Consider the following 15,753-nt stretch of genomic DNA (forward strand, 5'->3'; position numbering starts at 1 on the left):
TGAGTTTCAAAACTATGAATCTAAAAATCTAAACAAACCTGTACGCATTTCTGACTCGTTCTATGCAGTCCTCTTTATCAGTCAGGGGAGTTGAGTAGACAATATTTTTTATCCAACCCCAAACATAATAGTCTGAAGGAGTTAAATCGGAAGAACGTGGTGGCCAAAGATGTGGACCATTGTTCGCCAACCATCGATCTTCAAATAGCCTGTAGAGGATATTTGACACATTGAGTGAATTGTGTGGAGGCGCGCCATCTTGTTGATACCATAAGTCATTATGGTTCTGTACTAGCGGCTCAATTATTTGAGTCAATATGTCAGAATATCTATTTCCTGAGGGAGAACATTCTTTAAATAATGCAAACATGTGTAGTGTTCTATCTTACCAGTTAAAGTCCCATCATAAATGTGAACATCGAGAATTGCATTATTTTTGATGTCGCAAAAAACATTGAAACTCCAGGTCTCTTGAAAGTTCCATTGTCTGAAGTGGTGGTTGTTCTCTTCATCCCAATAATGACTGTTATGCCTATTGAAAGAACCATTCTTTGTGAATTTAGATTCATCTGTCCAGATTATACAGTCCAAAAAGTTTTCATTCTCTTGAAATCGAATCATCATAGCTTCGCAAAACTCTGTTCTCCTGACGAAATCAGTTTCCTTCAAATGCTGTACCCTATTGAATTTATATGGGTGCATTTTATGTTTTTTTAATATTCTCCAAACACTCGATTGAGATAATCCCAGATCAATCTCGGCATCTTTGAGAGAATTTTGAGGATTCACACGAAAATATGCAAGAACTGTAATTTCGTTGTTCTCATCTTCTACTACACTTTTTTCTCTGTGTATAGTTTTCTTAACGAAAGATCCGACATTTCTCAAGTTTGTCATGGTTCTGTTAATGGTATCTCTCGTTGGTCTGGGTCGGTCAGGAAACCTCTCAACGAACAGTCGAATCGTTCTATCTACAACTTTATTACATTCTCCATGAAGTAGAATGAGATTTAAATGATCTTCATTGGTAAAATTAGGCATAGTGATCGATTTTATAACTCAATACGAATTATCACCAAATTAATAGTAAACACAAAATGCTACTGAATAAAGAGGAATTTGGCAGATGTAATTAATGATATCTATCATTAAAAAAAAAGAATATAAAACATGGTAAGTTTTTGTATATGGTTCATAAGAAATTATTTATTTATCACTGGAGAGAAAACCGATGGCCGATTAGTTGAAATAAAGAGGTTTCCGATACAAATTCGAATCAAAATTCGCCATCTATTTAGGAACAACCTGTAACTTTTTTCTCTTGCATATTAGGGTAGTAAAATCTAAAACATGGTTTAAGTAACAGTTCCTGAAAATTTCATCTTTTTGGCGTGAAGGGAAAAGAAATAGCTGAAAATTCAAGACGAAAAACAGTTTTTTGTGAATAACTCAGAAAATATCCACTTTAGGGCAAGGGTGAGATGCATACACTAACATTATTTTTCAACTTAGATTCAAAATCTGCCATAAAAAAATGGGGTTCTAATTTGAAAAAATTGATTTTTCACGATTTTGTCATCCCTAACTTTGAAAGCGATATTTTCATCCCCTGTATCATGAATCGCGATTCCGATTTCTAAAGTGGATACATCAATCTTACATCTTGAAAAATCCCAAAAATGAAAATTTTCCATCCAAAAACCTGGAAGTTATTCTTGTTTCAGCGGAGCTCTATTTTCGATTTTTTTTTCGAATTTTCCCGCTCAGAGAGAATTTTCCAACCAAAACTGAAAAATGTTACATCAAAATAACTTGAAATTTTCTAAGGAATCTATTTCTGCAATAAAAAAATGGTGTTCTAATTTGAAAAACGGAAGTTGACGTCATTTCCTGAAAAACCGGAGGTGCTCATGCCTTGAAAATATTTTAGATTACATCAGCATCGTGAAATACTTATAAGTGCTGAATTTCATGAAAATAAGTTCAGTAGTTTCCCGTATAAATATGGGTGAGGTTCCTCGTGAAAGACCCTGTATACAGGGTAGATCGAATAAATCAGATCTGGTCTAGGAAAATTTCAGACATTTTCTATTTTCGTGAATATTGAATCTCATTCAACGTTAATATCATGATTTTTTTTAGTTGTCGTAACCACAAAGAATTAATTCATAATAAAAATTCCAAATCTCGATTTGGTACGGTCATACAGGTTGAACAATTAATCCAAGAATAATTTCAATTTTTGAAGTTTTGCACTCTTTACTATCGCCTTCCTTCCTTCCAATATTTCTGAAATCGAATGAATCAGGTCTGGACTAGTAAAATTTTTAGGGACTTTTTCAATTTTCGTGAATATTGTGTACTTTGTACTTTGATATAATGATTTCTTTCGTTTTCATAACCACAAAGAATTAATTTATAATAAAAAATTCTAAATCTCTGCTTGCCACCGTAATACAGGGTAATCAATAAACATTCCCTTATGAAAGACATTTCATAGTTCTAGAAATTTTGAATTTTTCGGTAGAATTATTTCTAAAATTGCCTGCCTTCAATATTTCTAAATTCTTAAGGTGATCGTGATTCATACAGGGTGATCAATAAGCACTTTGGTGCGGTATATACAACAATCATTTGATTTGCCCTAATATTTGGAAAATGGGTAGACAGAAGGAATTTATGAAAATTTTCAGAAACATAATTTTGTTTGTTAGAAAACGAATGTTTTCTAACAAACAAAATTATGTATCTAAAAATTTTCATGTGGCCAAGCCACATTTCCCCCTCTGCATCTGTTTTCAAAAGTGTCAAAAGTGCGATGCGAACGCACACCACAAAGTATATACCCATATATATGTTTCCATTTATTCAAATGGAAACATATATATGGGTATATACTTTGTGGTGTGCGTTCGCATCGCAGCCCAGAATCAGTTGTTTCTTCTCCCTGCGGCACCATTCGATGAAGCGTTGTACTTCCTCCGGTGGTGGGCTGATGGCGTTTCCTAGAAAATATCCTGAGGCGATAACCAGCTGCCTCTTGATGCACTTCAACCAATGCCGCAGCAAGATCCCTTGTCAGGAACTCTGTAAGTGGAAGACAGGTTAGTCCCCTTCTGAGTATTATTAAGGCTCTTGGACTTACTGACTTATCACAGTATATCGTCTGATATACTTTGTTTGGTAGGCCTCTTACTTGGCCTCCATTGATCCAGGGCTCTTGTATCAGCCCTATATCAACATGCGTTCTAGACGTTCTCCAGCACAAGGCACTAGAGGCTGCCTTCGAGTGCTGGAGGTTTATCTGAAGGCATGTCAGATATCTGCCCCTAATGAGATTGGATGTCCGCTAGTCTCTTCGGAGGGAACCGCAGGTTTTACACCGTCGGACCCCCCCTTCTAACCGCATTTGCGGAACAGCCCTCCTCCTAGAGCTGGTGGTCGGTTTTGTGGCCTCTTCATTGCCTGGAGGCTTCACCACCTTCTCCGTTACCTCCCCTTTGGGCCTTTTCGGCGCCGGACCAAAGGTTGAGGCCTGAGGTGCTTCTCTCCTCTCGACCGTTGCCTTTGGTCCCTTAAGGCGAAGATTTGTTTGGCTGAATAGATAGTTTATTCGCCAATTCTTTGCTCTAAGTCTCTCGACCGATGCTCTATCAGCTGAAATGACAATCTCGAGCATGGGTCCTGATGGTCTCCTTCGAAGGACTCTCCAGCTGGAGGTTTTGAGCCCTGCATTCTGATTTTCAACCACCTGGAAAACTTCCTCAGTGGAGAGATCATGGCTGTCTGGGATATAGCCAACCAGGATCTCCGGGTGAGGCAGTTCTGCCTCTTCAGCGATCCTCAGGTCAGCTCCCTCCCAGGGTTTTAGTTTTGGCTGTATGCTTCTCAGCCACTCAACAGTGGCTTTAACAGAGCATGTCAGCCCAAGCCAGCCTGGCCTCATGTGCAATTGCTGGAACGTAGGCGTTATAGCGTCCTCTTTTCCCAGCGCAATGATTTGCTCCATGATCGATTTTTTGATGGCCTTCAATTGCTCCATTTCCAAAATCACCTCTGAATACTTCCTATCCATTATCCCCACCTTCAAACCAGCAGTCCCCTGGCTATAGGTGGGCCACCTTGTGCGGGAGCCTTGGGCGCTCCCGAGGGCTGAGTCCAGGAAGTTCCCGAGGATGAAACTTTGGAGGCCTGAGCCCCGGCAACTCCTGAGGACTGTGTGGCTTTTGGAGCCTCACACTTGGCACTCTTAGGCTCTTTGCTTTCAGGTGTGCCGTCCTCCAACCTGTTTCTCTTGGTCCCGCGGCCTGTTGTCTGCCTGAGACCAATTGGTTTGGAGGCTTCTTTCCTGGCATCGTCAGGAGCCATCCCTTTCTTTATGAGGAACTTTATCCCCTTTCTGGCAGCCCCGGAGAGTCTAGATCTCCTAACCGCCAGCTTTTCGAGGCCAGCTACGATCTCTTCATCGCTGCTCTTCAGCAGCATTTCCTCCGCCATGGGGCCAGGTCTTGCGCCCTGTTCCTCAGGCTGAGTGAGGCTTTGTTGTTCCTCATTGATTAGCACAGGGCTATTGCTAGGCCCTTCTTTTACATTTGCTAGGTCCCACGTGCAGCTAGGGAATTTCAGTCACTAGAGGCAGAGCCCCGCATGCCACTGGAAGGCCAATTAAACCAGAGGTCGCCTGGTATCTGGAGTTTGCATATTCAGGACTAGATCCTCTCACTAGCCATGCAGACTTCGGTATACGCTGTTCCACCTTGTCTTGGGGAAAGTCTTTATTGTGTCTTTCATACACTTGGTTCAGGCGGTTAAGCCAAATCCCCCAGCATGTGTCCTCTGCTCGCGAGACATGACCACAGACATCAGATTCCACATGTCGGTGTATCAGGCATGAGGGTGCTGATCCCTTGCATGCCTGTCATCGTTTACCCCGTGCAATACCTCAAGTCACGACACTACAGCAGGGTATGAGGAGTCGCACCGCATTAGTTAGTGTCAGTCGATCACTGTCCAACTTTCGCCCGAAGCTGCGGTGAACCATGCCAGCACAGACCTTGGTATGGCTGGGGTCGACTAATCCCCCCGAGAGTCATCTGATACCCTTGGATTATTTATTATGGGTGTATGCGTTACAGACTAACAGTAGGGAGCAAGTGCTGCAAAGAATTATTGATGTTTGTGATATTATTAAATCTCAACCGAATACGATAGCGAAATACGAGAAACAACTATATTAACGTGCTCAAAATGTATTAAAATGGAGGGATGCCATTTTGAACAATTCCTCCTGGACTGAAAATATTTAATTTAATTTTTATTTGATTCAATGTTTTATAATTCAAATATTTTCAATTTATTTGCTGTTTTTGTTCTATTCTTTATCTAGTTTGTTGAAAGTTTCCTTAAATAATCTGAGAAAAAAGTAGGGAAGGCATTCGTAAAGGGGGAAAAATTGCAATTTTCGAAATAATTCTTCCATTAAATTCAAGATTTCTTGAACTATGCAATTTCTTTCATAAGGGACTGTTTATTGTTCGACAGTGCAAAACAGAGATTTAAAGTTTTATCATGAATGGATTATTTGTGTTTACGAAAATGAAAAAAATTATTAAAGATCTACCTACCCCACATATCTATCTTAGCCATATACAGTGGAAATACAAGAGGGAGATATACAACATCCAGGAATGTCCATTATAAGTCACTACGCTCAATAATCTTATCGTGCAAAATTTGAATCAACGAATCATCAACCAGCAGTTACACGGGCGTAGCCAGGGGGGGGGGGGGGGTTTAGGGGTTCAAACCCCCCCCCCCGAAATGTTAAAGATGTCAAAAAAACTTTTTTTTTTCAAAATCTCGAAAATATTTTTTAATGGAATTTGTAAAAAGTGAATGAAATTATCACTCTCAGTTCAATTAGTTTGTAATGTGAAATTTGAATTGAATTTCCTCTACGTAATCCAGTCAATTTGTGCTCACATGTGCCCTTCAAAGGAAAGTTATGGGTTAGTTTGATTTTTTCGATCGTATGTAACGGGTGTTTTTTTTTCGAGGTATATAACTTTAAGTTGGCAATACTGTTCGAGATAGTGACCGATTTAACAGCTGTCAAGTGATTTATTCTCAGTTCGGTTTGGCAATTCATCATGAATAGACTCACGCCTGAACAACGCTTGAAAATAGTGCAATTTCATTTCGAAAATAATAGTTCTGTGCGGAATACGTATCGCGCACTACGTCCATTAGCGATGAAGCGCACTTCTGGTTGAATGGCTACGTCAACCAACAAAACTGCTTCATTTGGAGTGAAGCTAATCCTCAAGTGTATGTCAAAACACCGTTACATCCAGAAAAACTGACTGTTTGGTGCGCTTTATGGGCTGGTGGAATCATTGGTCCGTACTTCTTCAAAAACGATGATGGCCAGAACGTTACAGTCAATGGTGATCGGTATAGAGCCATGATTACTAACTTTTTCATTCCTGAATTGAACAACCATGATGTCCAGGAGCTGTGGTTCCAACAAGACGGCGCAACATGTCACACAGCTCGTGCCACAATCGATTTATTGGAAGACACGTTTGGTGACCGCCTAATTTCACGTTTTGGACCAATTGGCCTCCAAGATCTTGTGATTTAACACCGCTAGACTACTTTCTGTGGGGCTATGTAAAGTCATTGGTCTATGCGGATAAGCCACAAGCCCTTGACCATTTGCCGTGTTATTGCCGATATACGGCCACAAATGTTGGAAAAGTCATCGAAAATTGGACGTCCAGATTGGACTACATCCGAGCCAGCCTTGTCGGTCATATGCCAGAAATCATATTCAAAATGTAATGCCACAAGATTATCTTGCGGATAAATAAAATTCATATCAATCGAATAATCTATCGTTGTTTATTGCAATTTAAAGTTCTATAGCTCTAAAAAAAACACCCTTTATTTTTTTGGGTTCTGAATCCGAATCTGAGGTTTAGCACCAAAATTCTGTGACGGAACATTAAAAAAAAATACAAAAAAAATTTAATCTTCTGACGTTTTCTTAAAGTTTTTTGTCCGAAAAACCTGGCTCAAACGATAGTTCAAAATTGGCGTATTATATCTATCTCTGCTAAAACTCAGGTGATGGGGTAGTTTTAATTTTTTTCGATTTATTATCTCTGTTTCTGGAGTACAGAATTCGAATCTGAAGTTTGCCACCAAAATTTTATGATAAAACATTGAAAAAAATGCAAAAAAGGTGATAACTATCATTTTTTACCGGTTTTTTGCATATAAACTTTCTACTCATAAATTTGAATTTGAGTACTCTGTTGTATAAATACTACGACGGTATTTTTTTCCTAAATATATTTATAGGAATCGATGTAAAGAAATAAACTAAATTTCAAAACGTGATTTTGAAAATGCTTTTTTTCTCAAAACATACTTGAAAAATAAAACAAGTGAAAATAGACTGAATGGGTTGGCTCTTTTAAAGTTGATATATTTAAAAAGAAAAACATAAGATTTTTTTTATAATATGTAAAACCCCCCCCGGAACTGAAACCTGGCTACGCCCGTGAGCAGTTACATCAAAGGGCTCGATCTGATCGACTGTCGTCAGCACAATCATTATTAAAAAACGTACTATAAATGCCAAATTGATGATAAACAATCGCGGAAAAATTAATGAGATCCTGTAGTAAAAGCTTCGAACTATTCTAATTGAATCGTCGGCAAACCTGATAGCAATTTGTGCAATTTTTAGGGCTCTAAAGTAAATAAATATTACATTGTAACGAATTATCTCTTTGTCGCAAAAACTCTCTTTATGGACACTTCAGATTTCATTACTTACTGCATCAACATTTTCACTCACAAAGATAGGTCAGTAGGTTTAGTACATTCTGTTGATTAGTTTGGGGTGGATTATGTAAAAATTTTCTATTATATTCCGTGTTTAACATTTAATGTGTGTTACATGATCTCAGAACTTATTACGGGTAAGCAAATTTCTTAGGAAAACTCATTCAAAAGAAGGTAAATTGATGCAGGCGAATCTTCGCGTTTGGAAATAACATTAGCTTTCACAGGTGAAAATCAATCACAAAAATTGTCTTTATATTCAAAGGACATTGGAAACTTTGGTGGTCAACATGTCAGCAATATTTATTTATTTATTCAAATGAACGTGTCTCAGCTACATGGCCATTGACACGAGGTACAATTACTACAATTGCTTAATACTTAGGGATCTTAAGATCTAGAAAGAGACAGTTTAAGAATAGCAAAAAAGAAGAACCTAAATGTATAAAGTACCATAAAATAATGTTGCTGGATATTTTGGCAGTGCTCGCCTCTTGGTTGGTCCTCTGATGACATTAGGTAATCATGGGTCAGCTTGGTGTGACCTATTCTGAGTCTTCTGACCACTATCTGATCGTATCTCCCGAAACAAAAATTCGATGTATTGTTAACTTGAGATTGGATCGTATGTAATTTTGTATTGAAACCATCCCATTGAGCTTGCGACTCTTGAAGATATTTCGTCTTAATGGTGGGTTGATATCTGTATGAAGCTGATTGTGAGTTACAGGTAGGTCGGAGGATCGCGCTTGATTTGCGAAGTGGTCTGCTGGTTCATTTCCTGGTATGCCTATATGAGCTGAAATCCAAATTATAGCCTCGGGAATATTCTGATCAGCTTTGAGGGTGTCAGCAATATAAAAGATGATTAGTTTACTTTGGGTTTCACCACCGGTATACACGGTTCTTTCACTCGATAAATACAGTGTCAAAGAGTAAAACTTCATTTTCAACTTGAGTGGCTCTCATACTCAGCAAAAGAAAACGGAGCGTTTTGCAAATGTTGTATATTTGATCGCCAGAACAGGTAGGTCGAATAGCCAGAAATCATCCCGATATCAAAAGTAATGATCAAGCTTTGACTCATCTGGAATTATGTAATCAACAAGCTAATCCTAGAGTGTACTAGCTATTATTAATATTTTGTATAATAGCACTTTTCACAGCTACTTCAGGGAGATCATTATCAACATCAATGACGCTGCCAGGATTATGTTTTGGGAGAGGGGGTTGAACATACATCGAACCATCGAGATAGAATATAGATATAGAGATAGAATATCTATTCTATCTCGATGCATCGAACAAATTAGACGACAAAGGTGGGGAGAGGGGGTAGCTGTTGGCACTGAAGATAATAAAAATAAATAATTTTAATTTTCAGTTCTCTGTCACATGTCCCTAACGTATCTATTACATTCACAATATCGAGTTCAAAATCATAAAAAATACTTAGAGCGAGCCCAGTCAATCTCTCACTTTCCATTGTACTTCTTAAATATGTTTTCATCAGTTATCGAGGGCAGAAGTTCTTTCCAGCGTGGCCGTCGATACTGGTAATACAAAATATTTTGCGTAATACAAATATGTTAGGGACTAACTACGCGTTATATTTGAAATTACTGATATTGCATCGGTAATCTCGATAATCTTCTTCCGACTTCCATATCTTGAATGTGAATAGGTACAAGATGTGGAGGTCGGGAGATTTATTTTAGGGTTATTTCGTTGGCTGTTCCTAAATCCATTCCCATATAGCACCCGTCGTCTCGTTACAAGATGCAGATTATTGTCTTCGGCTGCGCTAAGGTTTGCCGACAGTAAGCTGCACACCAGTTCGCCTCTTTTTATTTTAATAAATGGTGACATCTTTACCTTATGGTGGGATTGAAACTGATAAAATTAATGTGGAAGTATCGTATAAACTATAAACTTTCTAGGAATAAAACACACTCGTTGAAATATAACTGAAGACTAACTTTATTTCTAACGGCATAGAACCATAGTAGTTCTGGTACATAGAATATTTACAAGGGTGGGGTTTGTGGTACACGGTATACAAAATTAATTTACATCCAACAAAAACTCCAAATAAGATTTATACTAACGATCGTTATAATTGGTTGATCAATAGAAAATTTTTCAAATTTTTCCAACTCAATTTTAGGAACTCAAGTCATGCTGTAAGTCCAATGAATAAAGTCACTCTGAGGTCACTGTCAACTGGATATTTATATATCAATTGGAGACTTTGCTGGAATTCATAAGACTATAGGTACTGCAGGCAAAGGCGGATTTTCGTGGGGCGGGGGGTAATGGGGGTAATTACCTCCCCCATGAATATCGAAACCCTGAAAAAAAGTTACGCAACGTGGTGCACATAAAATATTTCATGAAATAATTTCAAATTGGTAATTTTCCAAATATTGCAAATTATGGGTTTTGAATCGTTACTACGCCCCCATGAAAAAGAACTATATCCGCCCTTGACTGCAGGGCATATTATCCAACAAGCCATAAATGCTATCTGATGAATATGTTGATCTTCCACAAACAGAAGAAAAAAGAAAATTCTATAGAAGCTCATTTCCCCAGAATAATAGAGGCCCTAGAAAAATTCAATCACCTGGAGCCTGGAGTAGAAAATTCAAAATTTACTCAGAATATTATAGTAGCTTGTGCGGTAGGCATTGAAGAAATGAAGGAAATTTTGCAGGAATTTTCAGAAGATTATTTTTCAAATTCATTGAATAATAGAAACACTAGATAGTAAAATCCGCGCTATAAATTATTTTCCTGTAATAAATTTCTTCCACATAATGCAATTTTTATTTCCCCCTTATATGAAAGGAATGGAGTATTTTTTTTAATCAGGTAAACACGAATGCCATTATTTGTAAAAAACAGCAGCAGTTCATTGGATTGGTGCACTATAGAATTTACGTCTGAGGATGTTGAAAATCAATGAGTACCAATATTTCAAAATTTAATGAAAAAAAAAGGGTAGGTACATACAATTTCAGAATTGATGAATTTTAAACTTCATCATATACTAGAATACTGTGCAAAAATTTTAACCTTTTTCTCGACATTCTCACTTATTGAATAAAAAAACTCTAATTAGGAAATATCAGTTTATTTTCATTTTACATTGCTGTATTTCGAATTCCTCCTCTTATCGGAGAATTCTAATTTCGAAATCATTGTTCCTTCTGTTGTAGACTCTTCGTGTATTTCTTTGTCCTTCTCTTTGTGCAGAGATCTGCTCTTTCAATAGATCTTCTCTTTTAGAAACAGCAAATCATCAGCTACATGTTAAATAAAAAACTATGTATTTGATCAAAGAATAAATTATATACTCGTATATTAATTTTAGTTCATCAGACTAGCACAGCTTTGAGCGCCTGTAGGTACATATCTTGTTATTGTTCACTTTTTTCTTCAACTCTTTTTTCAGGCAATCTAAAAGATTCTCTCGTCCGTAATGTTCATCCAAAAATGAAAATCCAATTGATTGCAACAGAACTCTTACAACTCATAAAAGTTGAATAAAAAAATAATAACGATAGGTATACCCACCTGATGTGGCTTTACATAACTCAGAAATATTTGCCCAAGTCGTCGCTTTCAATTTCTACATTTCGGAATCAGTGTTATTGTATTCTAATATATATAAATACGATTAAAAAGTAAAACACATTATTTCCGCTTATATTTATTGATTAGGCAACAATTGTTTCGTCAAATTACATTTTGACTTCATCAGGTAGGTACCTAAGTATGGTAACCTCAGCAACAAATTAACTTCTTCCGAATTGAAATTAACAGACCTCACTTTGTTTTTCTTCTCCATTTTGCAAGGAAACACGTGTAGCATCACTTAGAACACAAAACGCAACTGAAAACTAAACTCAACTCAAACGTAAATAAAAATTATTGATATCAGTTGTCGTCGACGTTCTTTAAAGTTAGCCCTGTTCCACTGAATAGAATAAATTTATTCTTTTCCATGATTATTGTTACTCTTTTATTCCACTTTCAATATTATATGGTTGACGAAACTGACCATATGGCCGAATAGTTAATAAATAGCTTTGGGAAGAGCTCTTCAATTATTCCTTCGTTAGTTACCCTCCTCTGGTAGTAAGAATTTATTTGAAAAAAACCAGTCTTTAGATGCTTATACAGTGATCGTGTTTACGGATGGCCGGACTGGCAGACATAATAAAATTTGAGGTTATATTTATGAATTGAACTTTATAATATCTAATAATTCCGAAATTTTTTTCCGTTTTTCAACATCTTTTCAATTCTTAATTAATTAATGTCTAATCTGAAAGATACCAGGTGATAGCAAAATAACATACCTATGTTCTTAAAATAGGAACACCACAGTACGGTTGTTGTAATGATTTCTTGACAGCATCAATTCTAACAGATATTCTGCATTCTTTAAATTCTTGGATATATATTATTATGATACCTACCTCTATATGCTTTTATTGTTTTGTCATGATTCGGCCATTGAAGAATGGAGTTCTTCTTGTGTGTATCTACAATTCTTTTACCAGTATTTTCAAAGATCATTTCTCTTGGAAGGCTCTGATTAGGTATTTGTTTGATTATTTGTGGCAATTTTATCAGTCAAGCCAGGATTATTAACTTATTTGTTATTTGACCTGATGCTAAATTCGTCATCTCTCTGTACAGCTCGCTTGGTTTCTTATCACTTAGTTCGTATTCAGCAAATATTTTGGTCCATTTTATGTACACCATAGATATTTGATAAATTTTTATTAAATGTTAATTTATCAATTGATATTATTGAATAGTATAATTGCATAGAGTTTGAATAGATTGGAATTATTCTTCGCCAAAGAGATTTCAACGTAAGAACGTTTAAACCAAAAATTTTTTCAGGCGATATTCCGTTTACCTTTGTCAAATATTGTCTTTTATGTATTGAAACAAAGTCCATTTCACAAAAATTTTGTGAAATTGAGAAACGTATGTATTTTCAGGTGTTTTATTCCTTTTATATAACACTCGACTATACGTTTCATAATCAAAGTCAATTGTTTTATTTTTTTTATTAATATTCAAAGATAAAATGTTGTTATTGTTTTTTTTTTTCAGGGACCTAACGTTGTATCTGATAGGAGCAGTATTAAAGAAAGGCCCGAAATAATATGTCTTGTTTCCTGGAGAAAAGCACGAGATGAAGGACACAATATAACGATTACTGAACGAACTTCCTGTTCTAGTTTAAACAATATTCACATGGTGAATTTAGTCAGCAGAAACTGACGACGGAAGATTTGTATTGTTCAGTATTCTATTTTGAAATGAATTCCTCAAAATATTTTGTATGAAGTTATAATAATAAACATATTAATCGAATAAATAAATGAATTTTCATCCTTCAAACACGTGAAATTCAGCTATAGATAGCTATTCTCACATTCAACATACTCGGGACGATCAAAAATTGAATTGGAAAAAAAACAATTCAACAGAAAGAAATTGAAAATGTCATGGTAATATGACGAAGATTTATGAACGTATTTCATTAAATCAAAAAAAAAATTGCACATATATCAGCTACAAACGCAATAATGAAATTACTTAAAAACGCTTAAATTTATATGCTATTATTAAATTAATTATATAAAAATAAAACGTATTTTATGAAAAGCACCTTGAATATTGTATAATGATATGAACCGTCATCGTCAAGGCATTTGGACGACGTATAGTTAGCTGAGGCGAAGATCAATTTATTATTCAAATAAAGAAGTAGTCACTATTCATATGATCCCACTGCCATACCTAATCCCAAAATCTTATTCCGAAAAAAATAAATGCCTTTCATAAACGAGTGATCTGGGACTCAGCTTTTATACGCTTATATGTTTAGTACAGAAAAACCACCACAGAATCATCACGATTGTTCATCAATGAATATTATCAATAACAATATTCCCTTTCAACTTAACAGTTGCAAATTTTTTATTCTACCATGTACATATCATAATGAAACATTACCGAGATGGATCATAACCGAGTCTCTATGAGTTATATTTGATTGATTTCGTCAAAAATTGTCCACTTTATTATTCTCTTTCAACTCAAAGAAAGAGATTGAATGCCTTTGTGTCGTTATGTTAATTAATATAAAAGCATTGAATTGAATACCATTCAATGATATTCTGAACTGCATCCAGAAATATGCATTTGAGAATGATTAAATGCAAACTGATGGCCGAAATCGGACTTCAAACACGATTAATTTCCATTCGAGCTCTATTGTATGAAGGCAATAAAAATGTTTGAAATCATTCGTAAAAATTATTAATTATAAGACAACGGATATCAACATGATAATTATAAGTATTTATAGTATTATAGGAAGAGAAAAGCTTTATGACCACTTTTGGGATGAGAAAAATTTTCATTTTTTCCGGATGCCTCCCGTTATTGGCACAAAAGCAAAAACCAATAACTCGCAATTTTAATGAAATATCTTATATGGTCATCCTTTCAGCTCTTCTTGATAGCATTTTTCCGTTTCCTATAAGTGGGTGCACTAATCCATTAGGAAACGGATTCGCGAGACATGATTCCGTTTTCTAAGTGTTTTACGCACCTCATACGCATTCATGCCCTCTGCGACATGCAAAAAATACCTATACAGCTACGTTTTGCATTAATGTTTATGATGATAATTTTCGATTTGTTCTAGAGATCGGGCATATGTTAGTTGTGCTTTTATTTAATTTTTTAATTTCATTGGATTGTTTATTACTCCCTATGCATAGGAACATTAGGAACCACGATTTAATTCTTTATTCTTTTATGAATAGTTGATTTTGTGCACAAATAATAAATAGTACAACGTCAACTTCAATAGTAACATTTGATTTCAACAAACTATAAATCTGTGATGGTAAATGTGAATGGAAGTCGGAATTCATACTAAACTTGGTACCTATGCAAAGTTATTGGAATATTTAATGTTTGAGAAAAACAATCCTCACTATTATACCTACTTGTACGAACGGACTGTTCCTAAATTGGAGATACAAAAAATAATAGACTATAATCCTCTCATTTTAGGAGAAAAGTCCCATAAACATAGACCCCCATAGGGTGTTAAAAATTGATTATTATATATCTCATAGCACCGTCCGTCGACAAGGAGTTTAACTTAAATTTTCCATAGGTGTTCCAATTTAAAGTTTTCATCATGTAATGAGCTAATTTTGAATACAAATATTCATGACATTTTTCTATAATATAGGCCACTTCTTTCCACTTTTTTTTTGGTGGCTATTATACTTTCTGGTTTCTTGTATTTTTGTCGTATCTACAAATTTCAAGAAAAAAATTCGAACAATTCTTCAATATAATCATCAAGAACTCCAAATTATAAAAAATATCCTGTTAGTAAGCTGTGATGAATAAATTAATTATAAGTTTCGGTACTTATTAATTCAATCTATAAAGAATATTCGATGAACTTTCATCACAAACTACATGAAACACCTTGTATCTCGAAAACAAAGCGTTTGCGGTCCCATGGTTATAAGACTTTTTTCTTGAAATTATCTAAGGAATCTCTCATTACCTTTGTACCTCCAATTTAGAAACACCCTGTATACAAATTTTATTGAATATATACTAAAATCTCAAATTGGTACTTTTCCATACAAAATTCTTGTTTAGAAAACAGTTAAATTAGGTTGTTATCTGTTCGGTGTAGACGAATAGATTCATAAGGTGCATTAAACACTTAGGGAACGAAATACTCTCGCGCGCAATCGTTTCCTTATGGATTAGTGCATCTAGTAACTAGTTGCGCTAGCCCTATAGGAAACGGAAAAATGCTTAAGGATATAG

General features: G+C 35.7%; 1 protein-coding gene across 1 annotated transcript in view; it reads left to right on the forward strand.

Moving 5' to 3' along the window:
• LOC123686509 (adipokinetic hormone/corazonin-related peptide receptor variant I) overlaps positions 1-13,220 on the forward strand; it is an 87,995-nt gene extending 74,775 nt beyond the window's left edge. The window contains exon 8 of the mRNA XM_045626706.1: positions 12,991-13,220. Coding sequence (XP_045482662.1) covers positions 12,991-13,161 — 171 coding nt within the window. The 3' untranslated portion in view covers positions 13,162-13,220. The remainder of the gene's footprint in view (positions 1-12,990) is intronic.
• Positions 13,221-15,753: the final 2,533 nt, after the last annotated feature.

This window comes from Harmonia axyridis, chromosome 1 (assembly GCF_914767665.1).
Source record: "Harmonia axyridis chromosome 1, icHarAxyr1.1, whole genome shotgun sequence".
Taxonomy (NCBI): Eukaryota; Metazoa; Arthropoda; class Insecta; order Coleoptera; family Coccinellidae; genus Harmonia; species Harmonia axyridis.